This window comes from Myxine glutinosa, chromosome 14, assembly GCF_964187855.1.
Source record: "Myxine glutinosa chromosome 14, kmMyxGlut1.1, whole genome shotgun sequence".
In the NCBI taxonomy this organism is placed as follows: domain Eukaryota; kingdom Metazoa; phylum Chordata; class Myxini; order Myxiniformes; family Myxinidae; genus Myxine; species Myxine glutinosa.
The window spans coordinates 48,945,180-48,960,915 of NC_136274.1; the positions used below are offsets into that span (position 1 = coordinate 48,945,180).

Here is a 15,736-nt window from a genome sequence, read left to right on the forward strand (position 1 = left end):
CAATCCAGACAACCAATTGTAACGGGTGACGGGGATGAGGACCAGAGCTCCAAACGTCACTCCCGCGTAAGTGTGTTTATAGGGTGACCAATGTCAGCGACCCTAAGTCCTATCCCCAACCCACTGGGCCGAGGCCCGCAAGCTGGCTGAGCGGTTTTTGGAAGCTTGAACATTTGGCTTAATGCAAAGAGTAGTGCTATAGAATCTAGACTGCCACGCTGGCGGCTCAGGGAAGACTTGCAACCCGAACCGAAAAATGTCAATCATTTAGGAGTCGTGTTGTTTAGGGTGTATTGCATAGAAAAGCAAGTTTAGCTGTGGATCCCCAAATAGGACCTTTTCGTATTTTTTTCCCCCCGTTTTCTTAAAGTTTACTCCATATCCACTCCTTTTACGCCACGTGATTTTGACTGTTTGTGGTGGTGCACAAAACAGCTTTGGGAGCGATTCAACCTTTTTTTCTTTAAAGCAAGAAAGTGTGGGAAAAAGGGTAAAGACGAAAAAGAAGAAGAGCGATTCTTGGCAGGGTGAGGGTGATGAAAAAGTGATCCATCCTTCATGCTGTGAATGGGCTCAGCATGTGCTATATGAAGGAGTCGACCTTGATGAACTTCCTGAGGGATTTGATGTGTTGTATGAAGGAGGTTGACGAAAGGAAAGGGATCAAAGGAGAAAGGAATTGCAGAACGTTGATGAACCTTTGTTGGTCATTAGTTTTGCGCAGTTTTCAAATAGCAATAATCGTGCCTCAGGTATTGCATTTGTTGCAAATTCGTCCAACCAATCAATCTATTCAAGTACTTTCCATCTGATCTTAGTCTCTAGTGCGATTGCCACTCTTCTGGGAAGGGTTTCCACTGGATGTTGGAACATTGCTGCGGGGATTTGCTTCCATTCAGCCACAAGAGCATCAGTGAGATCGGGCACTGATGTTGGGTGATTAGGCCTGGCTCACAGTCGGCGTTCCAATTCATCCCAAAGGTGTTTGATGGGGTTGAGGTCAGGGCTATGTGCAGACCAGTCAAGTTCTTCCACACCGATCTTGAAAAATCATTTCTGTATGGACCTTGCTTTGTGCACAGGGGCATTATCATGCTGAAACAGGAAAGGGCCTTCCCCAAACTGTTGCCATAAAGTTGGAAGCACACAATCAGCCAGAATGTCATTGTATGCTGTAGCGTTAATATTTCCCTTTGGAACTAAGGGGCCTAGCCCGAACCATGAAAAACAGCCGCAGACCATTATTCCTCCCCCACCAAACTTTACAGTGGGCACTATGCATTGGGGCAGGTGGCATTCTCCTGGCATATGCCAAACGCAGATTCATCCGTCCGACTGCCAGATGGTGAAGCATGATTAATCACTCCAGAGAACGCGTTTCCACTGCTCCAGAGTCCAATGGCGGCGAGCTTTATACCACTCCAGCCGATGCTTGGCATCACGCAGGGTGATCTTAGGCATGTGTGCGGATGCTCGGCCATGTAAACCCATTTCATGAAGCTCCCGACGAACAGTTGTTGTGCTCACGTTGCTTCCAGAGGCATTTTGGAACTCGGTAGTGTCTTGCAACCGAGGACAGACGATTTTTACGCGCTATGCGCTTCAGCACTCGGTGGTCCGTTCAGTGTGTTTGTGTGGCCTACCACTTCACAGCTGAGCTGTTGTTGCTCCTAGACGTTTCCACTTCACAATAACAGTACTTAAAGTTGACCGGCGCAGCTCTAGCAGGGCAGAAATTTGACGAACTGACTTGTTGGAAAAGTGGCATCCGATGACGGTGCCACGTTGAAAGTCACTGAGCTCTTCACTACAGCCCATTCTACTGCCAATGTTTGTTTATGGAGATTGCATGGTTGTGTGCTTGATTATATATACCTGTCAGCAATGTGTGGCTGAAATAGCCGAATCCATATACCTGTCAGCAATGTGTGGCTGAAATAGCCGAATCCACTAATTAGAAGGGGTGTCCGCATACTTTTGGTCATGTGGTGTACTTTATAGATGTACTCACATTCTAAATGTACATACTTTATAGATGTGCTCACATTCTAATTGTAGATACTTTATAGATGTGCTCACATTCTAATTGTACATACTTTATAGATGTGCTCACATTCTAATTCTACATACTTTATAGATGCACTCACATTACAATTGTACAAACTTTAGGTGCTCACATTCTAATTGTACATACTTTATAGATGCACTCACATTATAATTGTACAAACTTTATGTGCTCACATTCTAATTATACACACTTTATAGACACTCACATTCTAATTGTAAATATTTTATAGACATACTTATCCTGGAACGGCCCTCGTATCCAGATTGTTTTGAATAAAGTGTGTTCTTGGCAGCTTACCAACATTCAGAGGTTTTAAATCACCTTTGCTTTCTTATAAAACACTCCAAATGTGATTTAAAAAACCATGCTTTCGTCACATAAATCCACCCCAAAAGGAGGTCAAGACGCAGCAGTCACTCCAGCGGATATGACGCAAACATGGGTGGAGCATGAATATGCATGACATTCGAGTTCGGTTACAGCACACTTCTCGCCTGGTTTGTTATATAAACCACTACTGCAATTGTTTGAGCGAAGATAATTACGTTAACATGAGGACTGGGGCAGCCACCTTGGGTTGGAACATTACCAAATGAATAAACTGAGTACTCAGTACAACATATTCAGTTACTGAATTAATGGACCTATGGTTAACAAATAGGAACACAGTGAAAGCAACATAATAAAATGAAATTCACAATCAATAGAACACAATGAAGGAATTCATTCTTCCCCCGGTGGTATAAGCAACACAACTTCAAGTACAGGTCGCAGGTAGATATGGGATTTGACGTCCTTCATGGTGTGAATTCGCATTTTCCCGAGTTATGAATATGCAATATCAGAATATGCAGGCGCAGAGCAGCATGCAGATAGAGACCGCAGATGCAGGCAGCGATAGCCCTTAGATGGAGGTGGTAAGAGCCCGCAGATGGAAGCGGCGAGAGCCCACAGATGCAAGCACCGAGGGGCCCGCAGATGCAAGCAACAAGAGGCCCGCAGATGCAGGCAACAAGAGGCCTGCAGATGCAGGCAACAAGAGGCCCGCAGATGCAGGCAACAAGAGGCCCGCAGATGCAGGCAACAAGAGGCCCGCAGATGCAGGTGTCGCGAGGCCCGCAGAAGGAGGTGCAGAAGAGCCAGCAGCTGCACTGTATATGGGCCCGCAGATGCATGTGATGAGAGGCCCGCAGATGCAGGCGACGAGTAGCCTAAAAGACGCAGGCCATGAGAGACCCGCAGATGCAGGCAATGAGAGGCCCGCAGGTGCAGGCGACGAAAGGCCAGCAGATGCAGGTGCAGAGCAGCCAGGAGCTGCGGCTGGAGATGGGCCAGCAGATGCAGGTGATGAGAGGCCTGCAGATGCAGGCGACGAGTCGCCTAAAAAAATGCAGGCAACGAGAGGCCCGCAGATGCAGGCAACGAGAAGCCTGCAGAAGCAGGTGCAGAGAAGCCAGCAGCTGCATGCAGAGAGATGCAGGTGCAGAGAGGTCAGCTCCTTGTCCCCTCAGCTTTTCCTTCTGCAGGTAGTTGAGTGCTACAAGTGTGATTTCTGACCCCTTTGGACCGAAGGGGCTTTCTTATCCAAAAGTGCCAGATCAGAAAGTTTCCTACGCTGCATTTTTGTTTCATGACATTGGAATAGAGCAGTTTGCAACAAAAAAACCCAAAATGATTGGGTGTAAGTTTCTGATTAAGACCATTTTTGAATCCTTTTAGGGGTCCTTAAATGCAAATTACCAACATGCAAACTTCTTATGCACCGAATCATTATTCGCATGTATCTTTCTGATGTATTCAAAGTGGAAATTTGCTCTGGCACGACATTTAGATGAAACTTTTGCAAGACCCTTTTTGAATATTTCGAGCATAAGGGGCCTTCTTTTCCAAAAGTGCCGGGTCAGAAATTTTCTTATGTTGCTTCATGGCCATTGATTGGAACATTTTGTGACAAAAAATTTTGTCGGGTGCAAATTTCGGATTAGGGCCCGTCCTGGACCCTTATAAGGCCCTTCTTATATGCAAATGCCGGCGATTTTTAATTTTTTATGCATGTCTTTTGTATTCAGTATCCAATGTATATGTCATAAAATAATAATCAGCCTCGGGTGCAAATGTTTCCAAAAAAGTTTTTAAAGGGTCTTTTTAACTTTGAACCACCCCTGTACTGAATATAGAAGAGTGCAAGAGAATGTTGTACCGTATTGAATATAAAATGTTGTTGCAGTTTACCACTGTATGCTAATTCCAATGAACTCTTTCAGGTTGCTTCACAGTCAACGGAAAGGAGAATCATTTGCTTGTTCCAACAAAGATATATACCCTTCCTACCCATGTTGGAAACACCTTTGCTCACCATTGCTGACATTTTCATTCCACCAAACAGCATAGACTTTAGTACAGTGTTTTCAAAATTCGATCTGGCGAACAACGGTGTCGTATTTGGTGTGATTGTGGCCATTGTAGTCATATATGTTCTCCTGTCAATTTGGGCACGCAAGAAGGATCGCAGGGACCATCTTAAGGTAAAAAAATTTCCTTATTTATTAATTTTGGGCATTTAATTTAATTATATATATATATATATATATATATATATACAGCCTTGGCATTTAAAATGGAATTTTTTTTCTGGCGGTGAACTTACTTTTCAAGATGTCTTAGAACCAAAAGTTCATTGGAATTATGTTTAAATTATTCTAGATTTTGTTAATGTGACCTTTAAAAGAAAGAAAAACCACATTTGACATTTCGAAACAAATAAATTGATCCTTGAAAGTGATGTAAACTGATATCGAACTCAATTCATGGACAGTGCTGTGTTAAACTTCTGTACGTTTTCCAGAAGTATCTCTTTATTTTGCACATTAGCCAAATTTTTTTTTAACAAAAACAAAAGTTAAATTACGACTGGGATTACAGACAGTAAAATTACAGTTCAGTACTTTGTGTAACCCCCACGAGCATTCAGGAGAGCACGTACACGTTGAGGCATGCTGTTCACGAGATTTGCCAAGGTTTGGACAGGAATCACTTGCCATGCAGTGACAACGGCCTGCTGAAATTCATGCACAGAGGTCGGCTGCTGGTCCAAGTGGTCGATTTGACGCGTTAATTCTGCCCACAAGTTCTCTATCGGATTCATATGCGGGGACATGGTAGGCCACTCCATATGCTCTACACCACGGTCAGCAAGAAAGTGTTGGATCATGCGAGCACGATGAGGCCATGCATTGTCATCTTGGAAGACAAAGTTTCCTCGAAAGGCTGCATGAGCAAATGGAAGCAAAGTTTCTTCCAGAATGGCCCTGAACTTGAACTGGTTCAGGTTCCCATTCAGAACAGCCAGGTCAGTTTTGCCGCCTGCATGAAAAGCAGCCCAAACGGTCACCCCACCACCTCCAGCTTGGACTCTTGGCACTATACAATCTTTGTTGTAGGCTTCATGCACTTGTCTGCGCACTCGGATGCGGCCATCTTGACGATAGGCCAGAAATCTCGACTCGTCACTGAAGATCACATGATTCCAGTGTCCTGGCTGACATTTGACGGTGCTCTCTGGCCCACTGCAATCGGCGCTGGCGGTGTTGTCTGATCAGGTGTGGCTTTCTCAGGGGACGCCTGGCACGGTAGCCTGCTTGAACCAGTCGTTGGTTGAATAGCCTTCTGGATACAGGCACATTTGCCAGTTGCTGCCACTCAGGCCCAAGCCGATTAGCTGACTTGGTACGGCCATTGCGGACTAACCGGTGCAGCTGGCGATCATCCCTCCTTGTGGTTCTGCGGGAACGTCCTGGCCTCGGTATTGGAGTAGGGACACCCCTCTGAGCATTTCGTTTCAGGATCTTTGACACCTGACCTTGAGTGATGCCATACTGCCGAGCAATAGCATGCTGTTTGATGCCGTAATTTCATAAAGCCACCACTCCATGACAAACAGCATTGTCGAGTTGACGGACCATCTCTAGAGGAAGCGGCGATAACCTTTGGAGACGTGCAGCAGTTGTTTTCCACTAATACAGAACGCAACCCTTGTATACCCGACTGTGAAGCCAATCATCAAATGCACCTGTCCGTACATTTTGCCACGCCACCTGTGATATAATCCTGTTGTTGACTTCTTGATGCGACAGACAATCAGTGACATGGTTCTTTTAACAAATAAATCACCAAAGTGTAAAAGAAACTCACTAGATTGATATACTGAGTTAAGAAAGTAAACCCGTCAAGAAAAAAAAAAAATTCCATATTAAATGCCATGTCTGTATATATATAAATATATATATATATATATATATATATATATATATATATATATATATATATATCTAAAACAGTTTGTGTGTGTGTGTGTGTGTGTGTAATGTTACCGATAGACTCCTAAACGGAGAGGCTCACATGCTTGATATTTGGCATAGACATGGCCATTGAGCCTGGGAAGAACACATGGCCGACCTAAAAAAAAATTATTTCATAATATTTTTTTACCATATTTTTACCTCAGTGCATTTCAGGGAGGAATATTATGCACGGAATCTGAGGCGGTGGCAGAGCAGCGCGCTGATTCGCTCAGAGCGATCACGTGATGTTCCTTGCCGCCATAAACTCAGTTACGCGTTCGCACGTATTTCAGAGCGAAAAGCGATTGTGTTTTTTCACATTTCAGCGAGGAACATTGCCATTCACACCACATAGGTTTTTTTTGCTTTCATCTTTACGAGATCCATATTTTTTATTCATATTTACCTCAGCGCATTTCAGCGAGGAATATTATACACGGAATCTGAGCAGGTGGCAGAGCAGCGCGCTGATTCGCTCAGAGCGATCACGTGATGTTCCTTGCCGCCATAAACTCACAGTTACGCGTTCGCACGTAATTCACATGTTCAAAACAAACGAGATCCGCGAAGCGAGTTGGTCGAGTCGTGCTAACGAAGATGGCGACACGGTGGCTTCACTTTTCACGGAGTATGAGCGTTCTATATATTTTCAATTCAGTGCGCCCGACTCGCTCACGTACTTGATTTGTGGCATAGACATGGCCATTGGGCCTTCACGGTGTAATTTGTGCGAGGCTTTTGTCCGAGTGAGCTTGAGTCGAGAGGGCGAATGTACGGGTTGGGAATGTACGGGTCTCCCTTCCCCCGCCCGGCAACGCCGGTACTGGAGGGCGTCACAGGATCGGTGTTTCCAAAATCCGCTTCGTGCTGTTGCGAAGATGCAGGACGATGTCGCGATTATTGTGCTGCTCTCCGACCATGAGAACTGCAACGTCATTGTTGACTGGCCCTCCCCCTTCCCCTCCCTTCATCCTCCCCTTCTCCCCCTACCCCTTCCCCCTCCCCCCTACCCCCTCCCCCGTACAGAACGTACAGAAGTTTAACACAGTACTGTCCATGAATTGAGTTCGATATCAGTTTACATCACTTTCAAGGATCAATTTATTTGTTTCGAAATGTCAAATGTGGTTTTTGTTTCTTTTAAAAGTCACATTAACAAAATCTAGAATAATTTCAACATAATTCCAATTAGCTTTTGGTTCTAAGTCATCTTGAAAAGTAAGTTCACCCCACAAAAAAAATATTCCATATTAAATGCCAAGTCTGTATGTATATATATATATATATATATATATATATATATATATATATATATATATATATATATATATATATATACAGTGGAACCTTGACTTACGAGTGCACCAACTTACGAGTTTTCCGAGATACGAGCCGTCGCTCGGGCGGTTTATTGCTTTGAGATGCGAGCCGAGATCTGAGTTACGAGCTTACGCCACCCGCCACCAAGTGGGTTCCGGTCACGTGGTTATCTTGCCGTGCAAGCATCTCTGCCGTATATCGCTGCTGTTTTGTTTTCGCATTTTGGTTATTTTGGAGCTTACGCCACCAAGTGGGTTCCGGTCACGTGGTTATCTTGCCGTGCAAGCATCTCTGCCGTATATCGCTGCTGTTTTGTTTTCGCATTTTGGTTATTTTGGAGCTTACACCACCAGGTGGGTTCTGGTCACGTGGTTATCTTGCCGTGCAAGCATCTCTGCCGTATATCGCTGCTGTTTTGTTTTCGCATTTTGGTTATTTTGGAGCTTACGCCACCAGGTGGGTTCTGGTCACGTGGTTATCTTGCCGTGCAAGCATCTCTGCCGTATATCGCTGCTGTTTTGTTTTCGCATTTTGGTTATTTTGGAGCTTACGCCACCAGGTGGGTTCTGGTCACGTGGTTATCTTGCCGTGCAAGCATCTCTGCCGTATATCGCTGCTGTTTTGTTTTCGCATTTTGGTTATTTTGGAGCTTACGCCACCAGGTGGGTTCTGGTCACGTGGTTATCTTGCCGTGCAAGCATCTCTGCCGTATATCGCTGCTGTTTTGTTTTCGCATTTTGGTTATTTTGGAGCTTACGCCACCAGGTGGGTTCTGGTCACGTGGTTATCTTGCCGTGCAAACATCTCTGCCGTATATCGCTGCTGTTTTGTTTTCGCATTTTGGTTATTTTGGAAAATTTTCTTAGTTTTAACCATGGGTCCTAAGAAATTGAGTGCCAAGGGCAGTACTGAGAAGAAGAAGAGGATGATGTGCTTGGATATAAAACACGCAATCGTCGAAAAACATGAGCGAGGTGTGCGTGTTGTCGACTTGGTGAGGCGGATGTGAAGGCAGCTGAAGATTTTATGATAACTTTTGCTGAACTGATAGAAGCCGAACGATACATCCCCCAGCAAATCTTCAACTGTGACGAGACAGGGCTCTTCTGGAAAAAGATGCCGAGGAGGACGTATATAACGGCAGAGGAGAAGAGCATGCCAGGCCACAACTTGTTCAGAGTGCCGGCGATAGCTCGCCTTCTCTTTGTGGAAGACACGGTGAGATCCTCAACATCCAACAACTAATGGGACGCAAACGGGGCGCCCAGTTTAGCGGTACACACATTGATGAATCACCCTGCCTGTGATTCACCCATGACAGGTTATAGCTGGGTCGGGATTCAAACCCAGGCTGGACAGTTTAGAGTCAAGTGTGCGTACCTCCAGTCCAGGCCATCCTGCCAACTTGTATGCTGCATACAGGTGAAATATAAAGCGCGAGATATTTTTTATATATACTGTATATTTAAAAAAAAATTGGTGTGGTTTTTGGCGGGCTGGAACGGATTAATAGCATTTCAATGCATTTTAATGGGGAAATTTGATTTGAGAAACGAGCAAATTGAGTTACGAGCTCGGTCACAGAACGAATTAAACTCGTAAGTCAAAGTTCCACTGTATATATATATATATATATATATATATATATATATATATATATATAGCTCTTTTTCACCACTGACTTACTGATATTAATGTTGGGCACTTTCCGGGTGTCGTAGAAAGCTGAAATTTGGTGGGCCAATGGACTTTGAAGCCGGTACATCAGGAAAATCCCAGAACCATTTGAAAGCGTCCCTTAATTAAAATTTACGGAAATAACTGTAAACTCGTCAGTAAAAAAAATAAATAAACCTCAATCGATATCTAGCATTTGAAAATTGTAATTTCTATAACAGTAAACTTTGAAATAAGCATGACAATAATGTCCGTAAATGAAAAAAGAAAATATTCGTAAATGAAAATATATGTAAATAACTGCAAATACGTCCGGGAAAAAAAAGCTCATTCGATATCTAGCATTTCAAAATTGTAATTGCTATAATTTCTAAGCTCTGAAATAAACATGACAATAATGACAGCAAATGAAAAAAAGAAAGAGCGTTTGTAAATGAAAATTTACATAAATAACCGTAAAAACCTCCGTAAAAAACCTCAATCGATATATAGCATTTGAAAATTATAATTTCTATAACTGTAAACTGTGAAATAAACATGACAATAATGTCCGCAAATGAAAAAAAAGAAAAATCGACCACAATGAAAATATACGGAAATAACTGTAAACACGTCCGGAAAAAAGCTCATTCGATATCTAGCATTTCAAAATTGTAATTGCTATAATTTATAAGCTCTGAAATAAACATGACAATAATGACAGCAAATGAAAAAAAGAAAGAGCGTTTGTAAATGAAAATTTACATAAATAACCGCAAACACCTCCGTAAAAAACCTCAATCGATATATAGCATTTGAAAATTATAATTTCTATAACTGTAAACGGTGAAATAAACATGACAATAATGTCCGTAAATGAAAAAAAAGAAAAATCGACCACAATGAAAATATACGGAAATAACTGCAAATACGTCCGGAAAAAAGCTCATTCGATATCTAGCATTTCAAAATTGTAATTGCTATAATTTCTAAGCTCTGAAAAAAACATGACAATAATGACAGTAAATGAAAAAAAGAAAGCGTAAATGAAAATTTAAATAAATAACCGTAAACGCATCTGTTAAACACCGCAATCGATATCTAGCATTTGAAAATTGTAATTTCTATAACTGTAAACTGTGAAATAAACATGACAATAATGTCCGTAAATGAAAAAAAAGAAAAATCGACCACAATGAAAATATACGGAAATAACTGCAAATACGTCCGGAAAAAAGCTCATTCGATATCTAGCATTTCAAAATTGTAATTGCTATAATTTCTAAGCTCTGAAATAAACATGACAATAATGACAGCAAATGAAAAAAAGAAAGAGCGTTTGTAAATGAAAATTTACATAAATAACCGCAAACACCTCCGTAAAAAACCTCAATCGATATATAGCATTTGAAAATTATAATTTCTATAACTGTAAACTGTGAAATAAACATGACAATAATGTCCGTAAATGAAAAAAAAGAAAAATCGACCACAATGAAAATATACGGAAATAACTGCAAATACGTCCGGAAAAAAGCTCATTCGATATCTAGCATTTCAAAATTGTAATTGCTATAATTTCTAAGCTCTGAAAAAAACATGACAATAATGACAGTAAATGAAAAAAAGAAAGCGTAAATGAAAATTTAAACAAATAACCGTAAACGCATCTGTTAAACACCGCAATCGATATCTAGCATTTGAAAATTGTAATTTCTATAACTGTAAACTGTGAAATAAACATGACAATAATGTCCGTAAATGAAAAAAAAGAAAAATCGACCACAATGAAAATATACGGAAATAACTGCAAATACGTCCGGAAAAAAGCTCATTCGATATCTAGCATTTCAAAATTGTAATTGCTATAATTTCTAAGCTCTGAAAAAAACATGACAATAATGACAGTAAATGAAAAAAAGAAAGCGTAAATGAAAATTTAAATAAATAACCGTAAACGCATCTGTTAAACACCGCAATCGATATCTAGCATTTGAAAATTGTAATTTCTATAACTGTAAACTGTGAAATAAACATGACAATAATGTCCCTAAATGAAACAAAGAAAATCAACCACAATGAAAATTTACGTTAATAACTGTAAGCGCATCTGTAAACAAGCGTTACGCCTAGGTCCCCCGTCGGTGAAGTGATGTGAGTTGACAAAGTGGAAGATGCAAGGCAGCCATCTTGGATTTTGACGTGGCGACCCAATTTTCAATAGCGTTCTTCCTTATGCCTAGATACATCCACACACAAGATTAGAAGTTGGTACTTCGCTTATTTTTCAAGATATTCCGCTCACAAGGTTCAGACATACATGGCGGTGGCCATCTTGGATTTTGACGTGGGTTGCACCCACACACCAAATTCGAATGCGGTCCTTCGCTTACGCACGCACGGACGGACGGACACACGGATGGAGGGGAAAACCATAGTCCCTCTTTCGCTCCGCGGTGCGACGAGGGACAAAAAGGCAAAATCTCAATCGATATCTAGCATTTGAAAATTGGAATTTCTATAACTGTAAAATCAAGATCTCAATGAAAATGTATGGAAAAACAGTAAATGCATCCATAAAGTACATAAATAAATAAACCTAAATTGATATCTCGCAGGTCGGTGGTGCTTGCCTATAATCATTATGTACCTACGTACGAAGCATGGTCTATTATATTGCTTACACAACATGTAAGCATACCCCACTAGTATTTAATAACACACTTCTTTGTCGGCCACAATTATTCCCATGTTATTGTGGCCCAAGTAGGCCCAAGTCTTTCACAAATCGGCTGACCAGCCTGACGTTCAACTAAGGTTTTAAGGCAGGAATTTGTAACTTGTACTCTTCGTGAAGGACACCGTGGGATCTTTAAAGCCCACCAACTAATCCTGGCAGAGGGGACTCCCAGTTAACATCCATCTGAGGAACGGCACACACATCGATGAATCACCCTACCTGTGAAACACTGGGATGCCAGTTTATACCTGAGCCGGGATTCTAACCCAGGCTAGACAGCTTGCAGGAAGGAGTGTGTGCATAGCTCTAGAGTCTAGAGCATCCCAATTCGCCACTTTAACAAAAAATGTAACAAGTACAGATACATTCAAAGTACACCGCCCCCATGGCAAATAATTAAATATCCTACAGCGCGGCATTGCCGGGGCGCCTCCGGTGCCCGGCAATACCGCAGTGCAGCTCATAGAGGCTGCATTGGGAGGGAGAAGTGTACACTAATTGATTGATTCATTGCATAATTAAAATCAATAAAAGATTATCATAAAATATTTTCTTAATCAATTGGCTAATAGCATAACTAAACCACTAGTGCTTCATCCGAAGATGTATCTTTTAGAAATTTAATTAAATAAGTCATCAATAAAAAATTAAATAATTAATTGATTAATCAATAAATAATTAATCGATTAGATGATTAATCAATAAATCAAAAATATCCTTCATAGCCACATCACCTGGTCACTGCCATGTCCAAATATTAGCTTCCTAGCTCAAAAGGTGCCTGAGATATTGCCCAGATGAGAAAGAAAATAAATAAATAATTAATAATGAAAATAAATAAATAATAATGAGAGAAAAATTAAAGAGTTAATCAATTGGCTCATAGAATACATAAACCACCACCATTTCATCTGAATCTGTAACTTTAAAAAATTAATAAATTAAGTCATTCATTGAATAATTAAATAATTAAATAATTAATCGATTAATCAATAAATAAAAAATACCCTTTACAGCCAAATCACTTGGTCATTGTCATATCCAAATATCAGCTTCCGAGCTCAACAGGTGCCTGAGATATTGCCCAGATGAGAAAGAAAATAAATAAATAATTAATAATGAAAATAAATAAATAATAATCATAAAAAATTAAATAATTAATCAATTCACTAATAGAACACATAAACCACCGCCATTTCAACCGAATCTGTAACTAAAATAAAAAAAAGAAGTCATTAATCAAATAATTAATCGATTAATTGATTAATCAATAAATCAAAAATAGCCTTTGCAGCCAAATCACTTGGTCATTGGCATGTTAGTCAGGTTCACTATGTTTTTTCGTTCAAAATCATGGTAGATTAGCAAACCTATACATTTTTGGAAACGTTATTACATGGAAAATCTGAAAATCAATGTTTACATTTGCCAATTCCGACCAATTCGATTCGACCAATTCGACCAATCGCTTCGATCGACCATTCGATCGATTCGATTCATCGAATTCGATTCGATCGACCATTCGACCAATTCGATTTGCCAATCAATTTGACCGACCTTTGCTTGTGTGGAACGGACTGTGAAAACGATGCGGACTATATTGTCGGATACGACACACAGGACAGTGATGACGAACTCGAAATGGCATATTCTGTAATCGTGTATGTTTGATGCCATTGACTGCCTGTGTATATTTTGTCATTGACTGCCTGTGTAGATGTGAAGTTATACTGACTGCATGTGTATATATGATTTTGCTGACTGCCTGTGTATGTTTGGTGATATGAATTATTGTGACACATTTTGATGTTATTAACTGCCTGTACAAAATGATAACATGTATTTGATTATGCAACTTATCGCGAATATAAAGACAGTATTTTGCAATTCAAAACCTTTGATTCGTGTCTTACCATTCCCCATAGCACTAATTTGATACTTTCATTGGATTCCTTGTCCCTGAAAATATAGGTTTAGTATATTTTAAAAAGTTTTTAGGGTAATTAGAGGCAGAAATAGAACAAAATATGTATTTTACAGTGGCCATTTTGAAAATCCAAAATGGCCGCCATACAGGTATCTCTCCAAATGTAAACATTGATTTTTAGTTTCCTTATGCTATAACCTTTCCAAAAATGTATAGGTTTGCTAATCTACCATGATTTTGAACGAAATATAATTTATTGACATAGTGAACCTGACTATGTCCAAATATCAGCTTCCTAACTCAAAAGGTGCCTGAGATAATGGTCAGAAGAGAAAGGAAATGTATAAGTACTTAATTCATCGCTAATAATTAAATAACTCATCACTTAATTGATTAATCAAAAAACCAAAAATACAGTTTTTGACAAAGCTCACTATTGTGAAGAAATTTCAGCTTCCTAGCTCGAAGGATGGCTGAGATATCGCCCGGACAAACAAGAAAGAAAACAAACAAACAAACAAACAAACAACCAGAGTGAAAACTGAGTACTCCCTTTCAGCATGCGTCATTGCCGAACCCCCTTCGGTGCCCGGCAATGACGATATGCAGCACCTGGAGATGGCATAGGAAAGGAGCGGTGTACAAAAATCCAAGATCCTTCAGGTCCTGTTCAAGTGGATGTTTATTGCTTCTGTCTGAAGAATGCATATCAGTCAGCCTGCATATCTGAAGATGCTCCACATCGTGCATAAAATTGGTTGCAATTTGATATTTAAATAGATGGTAGTCATTGAATACTTACCCCACGCAGTCTTAAGAAAGAATTGGTGCGAGCCAACTCTTCTGTTTTTTAAATGTTTTAAATCCAAGATCCTTCAGGTCTCTTAAATCTCAGATCTCTTCAGATCATCAAGATCTTAAATCCAAGATCCTGCCTCCACATGGGGAGTATTTGACAATGGGCCATGTTTTAAAAATTTTCTGCTGAGCGGTTTCAGAGATGTCGAGGTGCAACGTTTTCCAAGAGGCATCCGTACCACGTGACCTATGACATCATAATTATCACTAAACAATTCTACAGGAGGCACTCCTATGGTGTAAAATTTCGTGTCAATCGGACCAACGCTTGCTGAGAAATGCATTTTAAAAATGCAGACACGTACCGTACGCCACACGTACACATGCAGGCGATCGCTTAACCCCGGTTTTGCTTCATGAGCGCAGGGTAATAAATTAGTGATTGATTCACATTTACAGACATAAACCGATAGTCTCTCCCCAATGCATAAATGCTCACAAGAGCATGTATGAACATTTAATATTGTTATGGATCCATCACTTCTGCCTTTGTTGTTATTATATTATACTTGTAGGATTTTAGTTTCAGGTAATATTGTTGTTAAGATTTTTGAGTGAAATGGTGATGCCTTTAGTAAAAGGTAAAAATAAATGTTTGTGGAGGAAAAAGGAAAACGCGGCAAAGAACCAGAAGGAGAAGGAGGAGGAGGAGGAGGAGGAGGAGGAGGAGAATGGCCATGATAGAGATACAGCTGTGAATCGCGTCGAGGCTGTGAGCGGACCTTTTTGATATTGGTCGCGAATGAGCTGAGGCTTCCTGGGAAAGGGATTGTCCGCGACATCATCATATATTGCAAGTGCAATTAAACCTGCATCTCAGGTTTGAG

General features: G+C 40.6%; 1 protein-coding gene across 1 annotated transcript in view; it reads left to right on the forward strand.

Moving 5' to 3' along the window:
- Positions 1-15,736, forward strand: part of LOC137439250 (polycystin family receptor for egg jelly-like) — a 252,807-nt gene that overhangs the window by 108,289 nt on the left and 128,782 nt on the right. The window contains exon 13 of the mRNA XM_078767971.1: positions 4,333-4,593. Within this exon, the coding sequence (XP_078624097.1) occupies positions 4,333-4,593 (261 nt within the window). The remainder of the gene's footprint in view (positions 1-4,332; positions 4,594-15,736) is intronic.